Raw genomic sequence first — 19,020 nt, forward strand, 5'->3', positions numbered from 1 at the left:
AGTAGCTCGGTCCAATTTCACCGTGCATACGCAGAATGTTATAGGAGTTATATTCGCCGCTGCAGGATTCAGTTTACTCAGGATCCGAAGCAGCTCTTATAACTTAGTAAACATTAAGCGTAAACATGTATCTTTTCCTGTTTTGAGAACTCTTATGCGAACACTGATCAGGCAATGACGATCTGTTTGCACAGTTTTTTCAACTACGTATTCACCTAGCAGCAGTTCAGCTCAGCCTTCCTGATGGAAATACCAGGCTGTGTTCTGAAGAACTGCGCCGAGGCTCTGTGCAAACCGCTCGTTAAGCTCTTTAATCTATGGCTGGAAACTTCGATATTTCCCCTTATGCGGAAGAAATCCTTCATTATTCCGCTGCATAAAAAGGGAAAATCGGACGTTGCAAATTATAAATGCATCTCTAAATTGTCAGCAATTCCAAAGCTTTTTGAAAAACTTATCACTCCACATTTGCAACACCTATGTAGTTCAATAACAATTCCGTGCCAGCATGGCTCCTGAAGCGCCGCTCCACCACTACCAACTTATTGGAGCTAACATCTTTTATCACGGATGGTTTTCGGAATGGCTTACAAACAGACGTCATTTACACTGACTTCAGTAAAGCATTTGACTCTGTTAACCATTCGCTTCTTATAATGCTATAATGCTATGCTTTCAGTAAAAAATTCACTAGCGCCCAGTCTAGACTTCAATCCGATTTGGATAAACTTGAAAATTGGTGTTTAGCAAATAACCTAAAGCTTAATGGATCGAAATGTAAACTCATGTCTTTTTACCGATCTAGTCCTCACCAGGCTATGTACTTTCTCTATGAGAACGCCTAAGAATGATCAACTCAGGTTAACGATCTAGGTGCCCTGTTAGATTCTAGAGTTAACCCTCTAGTGCCCAAATTTTCTTTTCCAAGAAAAAAATTATTTTTGGATTCAGTATGTATCAAAATTAAATGTTTGTTTTAAAAAAAATTATTTTTGCTCGGATCGAGTTTTATGACTATATTCTTGGACGCTATAGGCCAACAAAAAATTAGGTAATCAATTCTTTTGTTGCAACACTTTGTTCGTCCACAGATAAGCGTTGGCGCAGCGGAACTAATTGATACTTGTCATTGAAATGAGTCGCGAGCGGTCGTATTTTGTATAAAGGATCGTGGTCGTCAGAATCCTTGGAGGGCAACTTACTGTGTCATTAAAATGCAAATTTCTAAATTTGTTGTGGGAAAACGAAGTATTGGATCCTTTGGACAGCATACAAATTTTTTTGCTAAGTGATATGTTCAATAATAGTATAATAAAAAACAAGAAAGGAAAGCTAACTTCGGGCGGAGCCGAACCCTTGATATACCCTTGCAGTTGTGCCATTTTCGATCGTTCAGTTATATGGCAGCTATAGGATATAGTCGCCCGATCCCGGCCGTTCCGACTTATGTGTGCAAAGTTTCAAAGATAGCTTTAAAACTGAGAGACTAGTTTGCGTAGAAACCGACAGACAGACGGACATGCTTATATCGAATCAGGAGGGGATCCTGATCAAGAGTATATATACTTTATAGGGTCGGAGATGTCTTCTTTACTGCGTTGCACACTTTTGACCAAAATTATAATACCCTCTCCAAGGGTATAAAAATTGAAAACACTTGAATGGCGTATCCAGATTTTGAAGTTCTCCGAGGTCAGGCTCATTAAAGGATATTGCAGATATATCCATGAATAGGTTCATTTGGTACCACAACATCTTTTTGAAAAGCGGTGCTTTTGGATCCATAGTCCAAACAGATCCACATTCAGCTATTGTGCTTTCTTTAACTTGAGCAATATTATGATCAGCAGGCGCTTTACGTTTGCGTTTCTATGCTTGAGGTGAATTGGACGCAATCGAACTTGAGGATGACAACCATTTTGCAAAAGGAGTAGGACTTCCGCTTGAAGTTACACAAATCTCTCTACCCAACATAGATCAATGTCATGGTATCAATGCCAAAATCAATAGAATTTAATAATTTTTTAATCTCCACGTCGGAAAGAGCTGATAACTTATTTACATTATTCAATTAATTCATTATTCAAGCAGTTATTCGTACTTAAATATGTCATAAGTTGCTTCCCTTTCTAAAGTACTTTATAAATTTTTTTCCCGAATTGTCCCAAGACCGCCTCTAGACGGGGTATTTTATAAATGCAATAAAAAGCTAACGAAAGCTTATTTTTAGTGTGAGTTTCGTTTTTTTTGCGTCCTTGAGACTATCAACAACACGGTACAATTTTTTATTCCACCGGCAAACTATTTATAATATTTAAAAAAAATATTTACATTTTGCACTTTTTACAAAATAATTACTTCATTCGAGTTTCACAAATTTTCTTCTTCAAATGAATACAGCAGCTTGCGCAAGCTCTAGTATGTATTCCAAAAGCAACCAACTTAATTTTTGGGCTTTCCCAAATTAGAAACAATGCAAAACCGAGTCAAAAGGATTGAAAAGAATAAAATAACGGTATTTTTAACATTACCCGTCTAGAGGCGGTCTTGGGCACTAGAGGGTTAAATTTACCGACCATATATGTACCATGGTTAATAAAGCTATTGGTGTGCTTGGTTTTATTAAAAGATGGTCAAAAGAATTTAATGACCCGTACATAACTAAAACGTTATATACATCACTGGTCCGTCCGATTCTTGAGTATGGATCGTGTGTCTGGAGTCCTCAATATGGAGTACACCAAGATCACATTGAATCTGTACAAAAATCTGTTCCTTACTTTCGTGCTTAGGGGACTTAGATGCAAAGATGCAAATCTTTACCTCCCCTCTAATCGTAGTAGACTTTTACTAATCAACTTACCATCATTAACGAACCGTAGAACGATGCTGGGTGTCATGTTTCTATGTAATCTTATTTATGGAAATATAGACAGCCAGCATTTACTAACACGCTTAAATTTTAACGTTCCTAGTAGAAGGACTAAAAACTTTCGTCCTCTACTCCTCAGCCATTGTAGTTCGACATATGCCCAACACGATCCGTTCAGGGTATTATGTTCGGACTACAATGGTCTCTACCACATCTTGTCACTTTGCTCTACTAACAATCTTAAATCGCTTATATTAACCGCCTTATCTGTGCAACACTCTTCCTCGTAATATCTTTCTCCTAATCCTCGCTAATCTATCTCGGATCTATTCCCGCGATTCGAGCCGTACGTTACGCGGCAGCGTCCCTTGGTCGGTTGGACGGGAGGTGGGCGCGAAAAAAATACAATTACATATACTTTTATATATATTTCAAATCAAATAAACATTCGCAATTAGCACCCAAACGGCAAGAAAATACCCCCCTTGCAGAGGGTATTATAATTTTGGTCGAAAGTGTGCAACGCAGTGAAGGAGATATCTCCGACCCTATAAAGTATATATATTCTTGATAAGGATCACCTCCTGAATCGATATGAGCATGTCCGTCTGTCTGTTTCTAAGCAAAGTAGTCGAGTTGAAACTTTTTACACATCCTTCTTTTGTTTGCAGGCAGTATGAGTCACTATTTTTAAAGTTTCTTGGGGCAGATTCCATTTTATTTTAAAAATTGATTAAATGGTGAAGTTCTCATAAGGATCGGACTCCAAAAAACTGTTACAAAAAAATGTATGTCCATTCTTTAAAACTTACAAATTTAAATAGTTTCTAGGTTCTTTCAATTTGAATATTGTATTTAATTACTAACATAATGTAATTTAATAACAAATATACTCGTATTATTTAATATAGGAGTTTATGTTAAGCAGAATACATTATATCATTTTTATTGCTTGAAAAAATTTAATACATCAACTAAGGAAAACTTTGAACTTGAATCTGTCTTGGGGAAACCCGGAAAATGTACACACACAGGTCTTAAAAGAAACAGTTTCGAAAAATATATAAAATAAAAAATGAACAAAATCTACAAAATATTTGCTACCTACATAGAACCAATACACCATAAACTTTCAATTGCACAATTATGCGGTTTGGAAAAAAGGGATCGTACTGGAAAACGCGAAACAAAAAAATGCACATTCCCACAAAATTGTTAAAAACCCAAAGAGGTCACCTATTAAGATTATTTCATGATAATTTATAATAAAAATAAAAGAGCCATAATATATATTTTGTATAATATATATATTGTCAAAACCGCGGATAAAAGGATAAGGAAAAGGATATCCGTTACTTCTGAGTTCTCCACTAGATTCAACATCCATATTCTCTCTCAACCCACAACTTCGCCCACTCCCATTCCCGTGAAGCTGTCGAAGATTTCTTTTATTTGGTAACCCCTGATTTGGGGAGGCACAGAAAACCCCCTTGATTTCCAGTCGAAGGCCCTAGCAGCCAATATTCGTATTACTATAAATTAAGTTTTTTTTTTTTTTTTTTTTATTTATTGAATATAACAATTAACTGTTATTTATACAATTATTATTAAAATTAATTATAATTAAGAATTAGGCAAATTATTCTAATAGAAAAACAATCAATTTAGATTTTATTACATCTAGGGATAATTCTGGCGAAAATATATGTGACAATACAGATAACGCAAAAAAGAATCATCCGAAAAATTAGATCTGCAAATTGGTAACCAAAGGGGTCGGAAGGACCTGGTTGACCTGTTTGGAACAGAGAAAAGTATCTTTTCGAGTAAAAGTTTCGAGTCAACTTGACCAAGAATAATTTTTTGAAGGAGCATGGCCCCAGCACAAGTACGACGTACCTGCAATGGTGGTAGGTATAATAATTTTAGCCGACAAAGATATGGCGGAAGAAGATCATCTGAGTCCCAGTTAAAATATTTTAAGGCAAATGAAAGAAACTGCTTTTGCACTGATTTAATACTTTTTTGATGAACCATATACTGCGGACTCCAAATGCATGAACAGTATTCCAGGATCGGTCGAACCAAAGAGATATACAACGTTTTAGTGGTGAAGGGATCATCAAACTCTTTTGACCAACGCTTGATAAAAGCAAGTACTCCTCTGGCTTTATTAACTATTACAGAAATATGTTCATTAAACGACAGCTTGTGATCGAAAAGATCTCCAAGATTATTCATTAAGGAAATACGATCTAAAAAGTGATTCCAAGTGAGTACGAGATGACATGAGGCATGCTACGACTCTAATTAAGTCGTTAACAAAGAGGATAAACAGAAGAGGTCCTAAGTGACTGCCTTGCGGAACACCAGATGTTACTTTTATATCTTGAGATGTGATGTTCTTGAACAAAACCCGCTGCGTACGATTCGATAAATATGAAGTCATCCACTGTATGATATTAGGAGGAAAACCCATAAGATAAAGTTTCCGGAGAAGGAGACGATGATTAACAGAATCGAAAGCTTTGCTAAAATTGGTGTAAACTACATCGGTTTGCATTCGTTTTAGATAACCCTTGTGGACGATCGAAGTGAATTCTAGCAGATTGGTTGTTGTAGAACGATACTTGACAAAACCATGCTGGGAGGAGGAAATTATGCTTTTGCAATGATGTTGCAGTTGCAATGTAACCAATTTCTCCAGCAGCTTGGGAATAGCAGAAAGCTTAGCAATACCGCGGTAGTTATCTATAAGTATTATAGAACCTTTCTTATGAAGTGGAATAATAAAAGATTCATTCAATCTCTTAGGAAGGCATGAAAGGTCCAGAGATAAATTGAATAGGATGGTATGAGGGTAGCATAGGATATCGGAGCAGTGCCTGAGAATACAGCTCGGGACATTATCGGGACCAGCAGAAAATGAGATATCCAAGGTTGAAAGAGCATTAAAAACATCAAGATGATTAAATTTTGACAAGTAAATATAGTTTATATACGGAATTTTATAAGGGTATGTAGAATTTAAATTATAAGAATCGGACGAATAAGTTGATTTGAAAAATGAAGCAAAGAGATTAGCAATACCTTGTTCTGAAGAATCAGAAATATTTTTATAAGTTAAGAAAGGATGAAAAAGACTGGATTTACGTTTCATATTGACAAACGAATAGAAGGAGCTCGGATCATTTCGGAAGTTTGCCTTACAATTCACGATGTAACGCTTATAAAGTTGATTATTAAGAATAATAAACTGGTTGCGAATGTAAAGAAAGTTTGTCTGGTGAAACAAAGATCCAGACTTAAGAAACATTTTGTAAGCTCCAGATTTCCTGTTCTTAAGACGAGATAGGTGTTTATTAAACCATGGCGGTTTAGTTGATGAAGACGATGAAACTACAGGAACAAATTTGTCCAAGGCATCGTGGATTACATCATAATCGGCTTATATCAAAGCCAAAACCAAGGCCGTTATTAGAGTGGAAGACATTAGGAAATTTAAATACTCCTACTCCAGGCGCATGCCATTCTTCATGATACGTGTGCCAGTGCCGATGTTTGTGACGATATGTTCGCCTGGCTTCTGACCAGAGGTCATATTTGTACAAGAGCATCAGCCGAGTAAGGTAAAGAAAAAATTCGAAGCCTGCTGGAGTCAAGCTCCCAACATCTGTCCAATCCGACTCTTTAAAAAACTAACATCTTCTATCAATCTTACCTATCAGAATTGTCGGCGTCTACGTAGCAATCTCCCTAGACTCTATTCTGATAGTCTTTCCTTTGCGTCCCATATTATAGTCTTCACTGAAACCTGGTTAAAGCCGGAGATCTTTTGCTCCGAAGTTTTTCCAAGTAGGTACACCACTTTTAGACGTGACCGACCTCTGCGAAAAGGAAGAGGGGAGGGTTCATTTCTATTGACTCCAATTTCGTTTATGAAGAGGTAAAGTTACCAGAGTTTGGTGATTTCGAATTCATTTGTGATAAAGTCATATTGTCTGCTCAATCTTTGTTTATTACATGTTCTTACATCCCACCGTCTTCCGAGCCGCGGAAGATGGTGGGATGTAAATTTAATGGTTAATAAGGCTAAAGATGTTGTCGGTTTTATTAAAAGATGGGCTAAAGAATTTAACGACCCTTATATTACAAAAAGCTTATTTATATCCTTGGTCCTTCCGATACTGGAGTACGGCTCATGTGTCTGGTGTTCCAATACGGTGTTCATCAAGACCGCATAGAATCCGTACAAAAGAACTTCTTATTATTTGCTCTTAGAGGACTTAACTGGGACGCAAATCTTCACCTACCTTCGTATAATAGTAGACTCCTACTAATAAACTTACCCTCCTTAAAAAATCGTAGAACAATGCTGGGTGTCGTTTTCCTACACAACCTTATTAGTGGTGATGTAGATAGCCAGCACTTACTAACACGCTTACAGTTTAACGTTCCGAATAGAAGGACCAGAAACTTTAGTCCTTTATTCTTAAGCCATCGTAGATCGACATATGCACAGCATGATCCCCTTAGGATTCTATGTTCGAACTATAATGGTCTGTGAAAACCTCCATATTAAATTACCTACAAGAGCATTCTTCCTCGTTTTCTTCATAATCCTTATATTTAAACTTATATTTACTAACTTGAATTTATCCCCGCGATTCAAGCCGTACGTTATGCGGCAGTCGCCCCTCGGTCGGTTGGGCGGGAGGTGGGCTGTACGTATGCAGTGGGAACCGCGCGAATTAGGACAAAATCAGAGTCACTGACTAATGATAGAACGAACTTAATAGCCTCGAGGTGGTGTAAATATACAGTATCCTCAACCGATGGAGGTATATAGGAACAGGTCATGAAAATATGAGTCGGTCCAACAGCTATTTTTAATGCGATAAACTCGATTCCAAACTGATTCGGGAAAGAGATTAGTTCAGCAGAGAATTTATTATTAACAGGAATGAGGACACCACCACCGAAAGATGGTCTATCCATTCGAAACACAGTGTACTTTGGAACAAAAATTTCATAATCAGAGACAGAGGAATTAAGCCAGGTTTCAGTAAGTGCAATAGCATCAAAATCAAAAGAAGCACTCTTAGTAAAAAATTGGATTAATTTACCCAGAATACTTCGAACGTTTTGTTAGCAGCAAGAAAATACGTTATTACTCAGTTTGGAGCTGAATCGACATAGTTGGGATTTAGAGGATCTTTGGCTAAAAATTCATGAATAATACTGTGCTCAGGCCAGGCTGACGGATCAAGTGCTTTTTCAAAGTAGGATTTAGGAATTACTACGCTTATGTTTAAAATTAAACTTAAAGACCGCCTAATTCATTAGGAGCTACCTTAAGATGGTTTAAAGAGGTGACTCCTGACATCATCCACAGTGGCCGTCCGGCATGAGGGCGGGATACAAAATAAAGCTTTACGAGGTGCAAACAGCTCTAAGCGAAAAGCCCAGGGATCTTAACACAGGCGCCACACCTGTGAGAGGCCTAGGAGACGGTGCACAGGAACCTGCAGGTTTTCCAACGATTGAGGATCCAAGACAATAGGTGGACCAAGACTCCTTGACGATTACATTGGCTGACTTGGTGAATGGATCACTTCCACAGGCAAAACAGTAGGCGGATTAGTATTAGGCGTTAAAAAAGTATCCGAATGAATCGCATGAGAGAAGGAGTACCCAATAAAGTGACCCCCACGGGTTGTTGTTTGGAATTTTTCTCTCCTTGGAGATTCACTTAATAACTTGAGACCAAGGAATTGTCGTAATTGAGACTTGAGACCAAGAATTGCTCATTTAAGTGCAGAAAATTGCTTACGGACATCTAGAAAACGTTTCTCGTCTGCTTCATGAAAGTACCGCATCTTAGACTCAATCTCTCTACAGGCAATACACGACCATGTCAGACCAATATTCTTTGTGATAAGATCGTCTTTTCCGTCCTTTGTGCCACACCAAGCAATTTAATATGTGAGCAGTTGTTGCAAAGCCAGCAGGACAGATACGAGGTCACCAGTGATGCATCCTCCAAACTCGCATTTCTTAGCAGTGCAAATTAGACTCATTATTGACTGAGATTTGTCCACTGTAGTGAGAGCGCGAAGAGATCAATTAGAAATTTGTGGTAGAGAGGCACGTTCGGATCAGGCACGTCGAAGAGAAGACATCACAAAAGAGATACGCCGTGACGAATAACCGCTTGAGAGTAACAATGATGTAACGGGATTACTCGACCTGAGAATAGAACTCAGGAAGGGAATATATATATGAATATTCGAAGAGCGCGGCAGAAGTAATATTGAATAATAATATTGTTTTTAAGAAGTGAATGGTTCAATGAACTATGTAAGTCAAATATGCTCCGACGATGATACGCGAAAAGGGGAAACTCGTATCAAAAGATATAGGTAATCAGATGAGAGCAATCGCAAAAACACGTCGGGATACAGCAAAGTCAGACTAAAGACTGACTAAAGAGTTTAGTATTTAATACTTTATTTTATATAATAAATAAATAAATAAAACTTCTTGACGGGATTTTGCCACGCCGAAAATATTTGATATTAATTTTGGAGCGAAAAAATTTTATTTATGTTCTTGGGTGAAAAAAATAAAACATTAAAAAAATTCCTAGCTGGTGTCTTTTTCATAATTTTTATAACTGGTACTCGTAGATTTGAGTAAATATATGTACAGGGATAAGGAATCATTTCGGATGAGCATGAACAGCCGAAAAGAGCTGTATGATTTTAAATGTATACTTCTATAACACCCAGGCAGATCAAGTTTATTTCAAATTACCACGCCCCCTTGATGTAGCGCCAGCTAAGAAAACTGTTGTCAAATCTTCTAGCTAGCGCTTGAAGACACTATGCATAGCCGAAGAATTAAAATGTTTCTGTGTGCGTTCAATCTCAATGAGTGATATATTAAATGAAAGGTTTTCTTTTCATTAGATCGATTTTATCCAAACATTTGCTACAAAGTTTGGCTTGGGAGAAATTTTTGAAAATGTAAATCACTTTTGATTCACCAAGTTCGAGATAGTGGGGTGTCACCAGACAAATATTTTTATATACACAGATTCTGACATAAACTGTACACAAAGTACGCGTTGATTGGTACCTCAACTATCCCCATCCGATTTCTTTCAAAAGATATTCAGGAAAAATGATTTTTAAAGAATTCCCCAAATTAAAAAATGTTTATCAATTTTCAATTAAAATTTGAAAAACATTTGTTCTACATTTCTTAAATTACTTAAAGTTACCCTAGAAAATTAAATATACTTTTAAATGTAAAAACGCATATCTTTACAACCAATGAAACTAACTTTTTTTTCTTTTTTTCCCAATGCATACGTACAGCCCACCTTCCGTCCAACCGACCGTGGGTCGCTGCCGCGTAACGTACGGCTCGAATCGCGGGGATAGATTCGAGTTAAGAGAAGAGTAGGAGTAAGATATCACGAGAAAGAGTGTTGCATAGATAAGGCATTTAGTATAAGAGATTTACGATTGTTAGTGGAGCAAAGTGACAAGATTTGGTCAAGACAATGGTCTCTATTGTAGTCCAAACATAATACCCTGAACGTTTTGGGCATATGCGGAACTACAATTGCTGAACAGTAGAGGACGAAAGTTTCTAGTTCTTCTACTAGGACCGTTAAAATTTAAGCGTGTTAGTAATTGCTGGCTGTCTACATTATATAGAAACATGACACGCAGCATTGTTCTACGGTTTGTTAGTGATGGTAAGTTGATTAGTAAAAGTAAAAAAGAAAGTACATAACCGGATGAGAACTTGATTGATAGTTTAAAATTCGATCCATTAAGCTTTAGATTATTTGCTAAACCCCAATTTTGAAATTTATCCATCGGATTGAAGTCCAGATTGAGCGCTAGTGAATTTTTACTGAAGACAAAGATTAACGTCATCAGCGTAAATAAGTACAAGAAAATTAGTTAAGGCAAAGGGCAAGTCGTTAATAAACAGTGTAAAAAGTAAAGGTCCAAGATGGCTTTCTTGGGGCACCCCAGATGTGGCGCGGGCTAAACGCGAGGTAACATCTTTAAAGAAAACACGTTGGGTACTCCCAGATAAGTAGCTCGAAATGCAGATAAGAAGATCAGTTGGGAATCCCAAAAGACTGAGTTTACTTATAAGAAGCGAATGGTTAACAGAGTCAAATGCTTTACTGAAGTCAGTGTATATGCCGTCTGTTTGTAAGCCATTTCGGAACCCACCCGTGACAAAAGTTGATAGCTCCACTATGTTGGTAGTGGTGGAGCGGCGCTTCAGGAGCCATGCTGGCAGGGAAATATTATTGAACTTCACAGGTGTTGCACATTTGAAGTGATAAGTTTTTCAAAAAGCTTTGGAATTGCTGACAAATTAGAGATGCCTCTATAATTTACGACTTCGGATTTTTCCCTTTTTTATGCAGTGGAATAATGAAGGATTCCTTCCACATAAGGGGAAAGATCGAAGTTTCCAGCGATAGATTAAAGAGTTTAACGAGCGGTTTGCACAGAGCCTCGGCGCAGTTCTTCAGAACACAGCCTGGTACTCAATCAGGGCCTGGCGATTACACGGGCTTGACCTTAAGAAGATCCGATAACACACCACTTTGATCGAAAGATGAGCAAATCATAAGGTTGGCTGATTGGATATTATAAGTGTAAGGCTGAGCTGAACTGCTGCTAGGTTAATACGTTGTTTGCAAAAAATGTGCAAAGAGATCGGCCATTGCCTGATGAGTGTTCGCATATGATTTCTCAAACGTAAGCAGAGGAGAAAAAGATACATGTTTGCGCTTAGTGTTTACAAAGTTAAAAAACGGCTTCGGATCCTGAGTAAACTGAATCCGGCAGCGTCGAATATTACTTCAATAACATACTGCGTTATGCACGGTGAAATTGGACCGAGCTACTAAATATCTTGAGTACACTGTTCAGGCATACAATTTATGTTTATTTAAAAGTCTATTCATGACTTTCATTAAATTTAATAGGTGCCTTGTATAACAAAGCGGATTAGTTGAAGCGGGATATATTCAAGGTGTAATTAAATTTTTGTAATGCGATTTTTATATCCACGCATGCCAGTAGAGCGGACCAATCAAATTCCAAAATTAACTTATTTAATTTCATAAAGTCAGCCTTACGGAAGAAACGAACTTTATGAGATTTAAGTGTAAACTTAAGGTCAATTGAGGAATTGTTTTCGATTAAAACCTTAAGAGAGGGATGATATGAATCCTCAGGGTTAGAAAGGGGCAAAGTTCAGGAAAGAGTAATTCCATCAGGATCAGAAACGAAACATAAGTCCAACAGCCGACCTAAAGAATTTCTAACGTGGTTAATTTGCCCGAGCGACATGTCAAACATGCCCGCAGGGAACTCGTGGTGGGAGTTAAGCTATACAGACGGTGAATTTTCAACATTTGACCACATGAGTTCGGGGATATCAAAGTCACCCAGAGGCATCAGCTGGTCACCATCAGACAGACGATCAAAAACGAAACAAATAGCGGACAAATGTTGCCAGTATGTTGGCGGTTCCGACGAAGGTGGTATGTAGGAACAAGTATCATATAAAGATTGACCGGACAAAATGATTTTAATGCAAAGAAATTCAATGTCACCAACTCTTGTGATTTTACCTCTTCAGAAGCGAAATTGAAGTCTACAGAAATGAACACTCCGCCTTCCCTTTCACAGAGATCTACCACATCTAAAATTGGTGTACCTACTTGGAAAAACTTCGGTGCTTTGATCTCCGGCTTTAACCAAGTTTCTGTAAAGACTATAATGTGAGATGCAAAGAAAGAACTATCAGAATACAGTTTAAGAAGTTCACCACGTAACCCAATGGTATTCTAATAGGTAAACATTCCATATATGCTATATATCGTTAGAAAAGTTCTGTTCTTTCTTAAAAAAAATTAAATATAAACAATAGTCTTATTCGGCATGTGAGAAAATACAATAAACAATATAATTAAGTGCCGGGTAAGAATATGTGTCATTTTTTATACATATATTGCATTTTTTTTTTTTTTTGATCATATAGTAAGAAGTCTCGACAATATCAGTTCTTTCTCGTTTTTATTGAGCACGCCGAATCAAAATATGTTTAATTTATCCGATCATAATAATAAAAAACGTTGGTGAATTGGGAATCTTCAATCTTTAAAAATATCAAGATAGTGTTATTTGCAATCGTTCAGTTATATCGCAGCTATGGGACATAGTCGACCGATCCCGGCAGGGTTTACTCAATGCAAAAGAGAGAAAAATGATCTAACTAAAAAATTCGTTACGATTGGTCATTTATTTAGATAGCACATACACAACAAAATTTTTATTTTTTGGCTCTATGTAACTCCTGAAAGAAATGTCGGATCGGGTCGGTTCCAATCGACGCGTATTTAGTAATAGAATGCGAAAATATAAATATTCTATACGGGGACTAAAATGTCTCCACCAGCTCCAATTAAGTGATTCAAAATTTTTAGACTTTCACTCTAATTTATCCTAAACCAAACGACTTTAGGAAAATTTTTGGACAAAAATTATCTAATGAAAACAATACCTTTCGATTCATTCAGATCGGATGCCTACAGAAAATGAACAGATGCCTCTCCTCGCGCACGCCAAAGCATGTAGGTCGTCACCTCGTGGACTGCCGTCCACAGTTATAGGCATCCGTGACTGCCAATTAAATGGCTTCAAATCAATTTTTATTTTAAATCTTTTCTAGTAATATATTTAAAAAATAAATAATATATATATATAATATATATATATATATATAATATATATATAATATAATAATATATATAAATAATAATAATATTTAAAAAATAATTTTATTTATAAACGCTCGAAAGCGTGCGAAATTGAGCGTGCATACACCTTGATCATTGATCCAAGAGGGTAAAGTTTTTCACGCAAAATATTAAGGTTGCATAGAACATTTTGCAGATTTATAAAAACGTTAGTTCGAAAAAAAATTCAGTTGCAGTAGACGCTCGACAGCGTCGAGTCACAGGACACTAAATAGAGATTCATTATACTAAAATTACTTTTTTTTGTTTAAACGTACAATAATTAAAAAAAAAAGGGTTTAAAGCTAAAGAGTTGCACTATGCGACCTTTTCGTCGAAAATTTAAAAAAAAATTATCAAAACTGGCTAAAATGACCATTTTTTAGCTTTTAGGCTTAATTTACGAAAAATCCTGACGTGATGGCGCATGAAGTTCAGATTCGTTTTCAGCGCATAATAAACTACAAAAAATAAATACAGCCATTGAAGAAACTGAAAAAAGTTAAATTTCGCAGGCAATATCGGATAAATTGCCAGATCTGTGTAAAATGTCAGATCAAGTAAAAGGTTGAAGGTAAAATATGGTTGAGTAAAATATTCTCTCTGGTCGAATTTTTCCCAACTATATCAAATTTATTAAATCAAAATTTTTTTTTTTTCACAAATATCTCCCAAACCAACAACTTTCGGCAAATTTTTAAATGTAAATTATCTAACTAAAATAAATATTTTCTTTTGGTATAACATTTAGATATATATTCATCATATTCTGTTAGATAGGACGCACACAAAGAATTTTTAATTCTTTGGCTATATATAGTGTCTTCTCACTCACGCTATAATTATCACGCTTAGACTGTCGTCTAAACAGATAATTATAACATACAAGAGCGGAATGATTCCGAATTAAGTCGAGATAACATATATATTATTAGCCAAACAAAACTATTGCAGAAATTAAAACTGAATAACTATTGAAATAACATTTGCCGAACTTACTAAATAACATCCCTCACAGCACAAGTTTAATGAATGGGGACGTGGGTTCTATTTAGGAGGGGGAAAATTAACTAGAATCTTAATCCATATTCTATATAAACGTTGTAAACAAATAGTTTGGCACTCGACATAAATTCTCACGAGGATTATCAAATAAACATTCCAAAAAACTTTTTTTTTATGTATTTAAGAATTTGATCATACCAAATACCGATTTAAAAACACGAGCTTTTCAAGCTTGCTCAAAAAAATTGCGTTCAAAATATTCTTCTTTTCGGATAAAAATTCGAACATAAAGTTCGAATTTTATAACTTGAAGTAAGATATGAAGTTCTTGGTCCACTTCAAAGTTCGTTCCTCTTCTGTTTAAGTAAAAAATTTGTGATCTTGAATTTTTTTATATGATTATTTTAGGACAAAGCGAACCAAATGACGTAGGTCCCGAGTTTTTGGCTCAATTAACTAATTTTACTGTACCCCAAGGACGTGACGTATCATTTACTTGCGTTGTTGATAACTTGGGACCATATAGGGTAAGTACACTAGCTTAACTTATACACTATTTTCCGACTTTAAAAAAAAAATAAATATAAAAAAAATTCGTATTATTAATTGTTTAATACAACGGTGCCCAAAAGGCAGTAGAACCCATTGACATGATAGGTGCTTCTTTCAATTAATTAATAATTAGCCACATTTTTTGGCGGCTGCTTGACCCGACATACTCCTCCCGTTGGAAGATGAGCTTTCAACAGCACGTTGAAGGAGCAACAATCACAATTTGTTGACTGCGCACCTTGCAGCGCCGGACGCCCTCAGCAATGCCACCCGACTCTCTCCATCATCTACTATAACCATTTCTGTTACTCTCGCCAGGGGCCACTTCATTGACGGTAGGCTTTCGTCCTTTACGTTTCGGAGCCGCAGGGAGAAGGGTGAAGGCGGTCAGCAGCTCGGCGCAGGAACAGGTATCCTCCGAAAAGGGCACCTGCCAGGATGTACGACTTCTGCTGGGCGTTTCGCTCCGCGGCGTTCGCATTTCTATCAAACGGCTAGCAATGAAGTTCGACTTGAAATTTCCTCTGAAGAACTGCAAGATCACAGCGATGCTCAAAGCCTAGACAATCCGGCCACAGATGATCGTGGGCGGATTGCAAACAATTATAAGGACGTAGATGGTCAGGCAATTCTTCACCACTCGGTTGCCTCACTTGCGAAGTCCTTAAGATTGGGCAGCTGAAAGCGTGCCGATCCCAGGATCGGTGCAATTTTCCACTTCCCAGAACTAAAAGAAACTTTTAGCAGCTCAGCTGCTAAAAGAAATCATTATGACGGCCTCCGCCTCCACAGACAACCAATCCGAGATGAGTTTTCTAGATTGAGGACAAACCAGGAGATAATGAATTTGCCCGACACAAAGCAGCTCGTAAAATAGTCCAGCTCTAATTAATCAACTCGCTGGGTTTGGTGAATATGAAAATCCGCTAGCTTTGCATTGCAATGCATTGGCGAGAATTTTCCAAGAGCCGACGTCAAACGCAATATTGGGCTGAAGGTCAGTGATGTTGGAGGCTACGGTCACAGACAATTGCGCCGAGTATTCTGATCATTGGGATTGCAAGCAGACTTGCAGAGAAAACCCATTCCGAGAGAACCCTGCGACAACTATACCGAATACAGACACAGGAGACCTTATTTTCCTCAGCTGCAGTTGGCTCGCCAGTTTTGAAGTGACTAAGTGTACTTGCGAGCCAGAATCGAGCAGCGGTCGGCAGGGCAGTAGAACTCTAGAGCGGTTCCGGATTAGAATATTGGCAGTGGCTAGCAGCATCACATCACCAAAACTATCCTCGGCGACGAAAGAATTGACGGCAACGGCCGCTGAACTAGAAACAGTGTGGCTGGATGCGGAAACCTGGGGAGAGGGCGGGTAGCCTTGGCTACCAGCTGGCGAGTGGCCACCAGAATGCAGAAGACTACACACGCACGGCAGCTTGAAGCATTGCAATGCCGAGATAGGTAACCAAATACAAGGTACTTACGGCATAAATGCAGCCGCCTAACTATATATGGCAGCTATAGGATAGAGTCGGCCGATCCTTATGAAATTTGGCAAATCGAATTACTTTGCCTAAAATGCCCGACCCGATTTTTTGAAAACTAATCAGGTCCTGATCACTTGATCCTTTTGCGAAACTTTTTGCAAACCTTTGGTGAAAGTGGTGTTTCGCTGGTTGAAAAGTGGAAGCCGATTTGTTGGTTTATTTAGCAATTATGTACCAGTCATAATGGTTGTATATTACCCGGGAATAGTAGAGCACAATGGTATATTGTATTCGTGTGAAGGAATCACCTCCGAACCCCTAAAGTACATATATTCTTATGCCTAATTTAATACTACAAAACAATTTTCAACTAAGACGGACAATTTTTAGACAAGTTACGGACTTTTTATTCTGCATCCTTACTGGATTGTTTGTTGCCAGCTACCAGTACACTCACTGTCCATTTAAAAAAAAATGAGATTATGAAAGCTTAATGTGCTACAGGAAAAAAATTAACTTTAAGGCTAACAGACTTGGAAACTTGTATAAAATGCTTTTGGAAGTGAGTGCAAAACTTTAACATCTGACTTTCTTTACATTGTGCTCTATCATTTTTTCCAAATATAATATTAAATGGCTTCAAATTTAAAAAAAAACAAGAAAGGAAAGCTAACTTCAGGCGGAGCCGATGTTGATATACCCCTGCAGTTAGGTATACTATAAGTAAGTATAACTATATGCAGTTAGGTATACTTTTTTCATTGTCAATTACATTTTTTTAATTATATTTTCTAAATTGATTTTGTTTACCGCTAAATTAAGTCTTAATCAATTTAAAATATACAATTCACTCTTAATTATTTATAAAGTTCAAAAACAACATAAAATGTTTGATGGAAGAATGTGTCGTTTGCAACAGTGATTAAAATTGAATTAAAAAAAAAAAAAATGTTTTTAAGTAAAAAAAAAATTAATAAGATCAATTAAGAAACATTAAGATTTTGAAATTGATTGCAAACTAAATATCAATCAGGTTTTGCTGAAATCAGCGTTTGAAATGGTTTTTGAAAAAGTAAGTTCTCTCTGTGTCGCGTGCAACAGCTCTAGTTATGTTTTAATATTTTATAAACAAAAAGATTTCCAAAATTTTTATTTGTACCAATTATAGAACTTATCCAGAGGTATAAGATTCACTTTTGAAAAAATAAAAAACAGTCTTAGCACATGTTTTTTCAGATGAAATGCTTACAAATGTCGCGCTCGACATTAGCGAATTACGCATATGTCATATGAACAAACCGGGCGAGATAAGACGAGAAACGTATAGCTACAATGACATGCGTGAGTCGGGAATAAACGGACGTGTCGGGTCAAGCAGCCGCCGGAAAGTTTGAGCGGCAATAATTTATTGAATTTGTTTATCTTTTCTTTTATCTTTATGTCTCTATTCGTGTCGCCCGGTCTCGTGCATATGATCGGCCACCTGCATCTGCCCGGTCTCGTGCATTCGATCGGCCACCTGCATCTGCCGTCATGCTCTATCGTTGTCTCGCTCTCTCGCGGTATCTCTTGGTCGCTCCGCAGCGTTCCCGCGTCTTTTAATTCTAGTTCGGTCTTCAACCATACGCAGTCACATACATACATATGTATGTCATACGTTGTATATATAAACCAAATCATTTAAATAAATTAGTTGTATTAGATTAGATTAGTTGCATAATTAAATACTGAAGTCGAAAACAAATTGAAGTCAAGTCTATGTTGGCATAGGGCGGAGCGGGAGCGAAATAAAAGCTCAGTTGCGCTCTCTTGCGAATTCGCCCCGCTTTGCCGCAATAGATAAGCTAGGCTTAAGTTCTGTTTGTTGAATATATCGAATTATAACGTCTAGCCGAGTGCTTGTACTTTTCTTTTCGTCGTTTTCGAAATTTATATTAAACAGCCATTTTTTTCTTTAAATTGTTGAGATAAACTAATCACATTAAACATTTTGGCACCCCCGGGTGGACTTATTAATTATAATTTTATAAATAAACCAACTAGTTACAGTGACACAAAGAATACATAGGCCAACAGAAAAAAATCTCCACGCATAATTTCACTTGCTCCATAACCTTTAAGCTCCCCTGAATCAAAGTCCAAAACAAATATAGGTTCTATCACCCACAGTTTCCGCGGTACACCTAAGAGAAAAAATCAATCAAATTTTACCATATATTGAATTATGTAGGCCGTGTAATGGCTATGACCATCATTGT

The 19,020-nt window shown here is 37.1% G+C and overlaps 1 protein-coding gene across 1 annotated transcript in view; it reads left to right on the forward strand.

Annotated features, from left to right (window-relative positions):
• The window catches only part of LOC26514679 (lachesin), a 372,156-nt gene that overhangs the window by 114,086 nt on the left and 239,050 nt on the right, over nucleotides 1–19,020 (forward strand). Inside the window, 1 exon segment of the mRNA XM_044716619.1 lies at nucleotides 15,132–15,250. Coding sequence (XP_044572554.1) covers nucleotides 15,132–15,250 — 119 coding nt within the window.

This window comes from Drosophila ananassae, chromosome 3R (assembly GCF_017639315.1).
Source record: "Drosophila ananassae strain 14024-0371.13 chromosome 3R, ASM1763931v2, whole genome shotgun sequence".
In the NCBI taxonomy this organism is placed as follows: domain Eukaryota; kingdom Metazoa; phylum Arthropoda; class Insecta; order Diptera; family Drosophilidae; genus Drosophila; species Drosophila ananassae.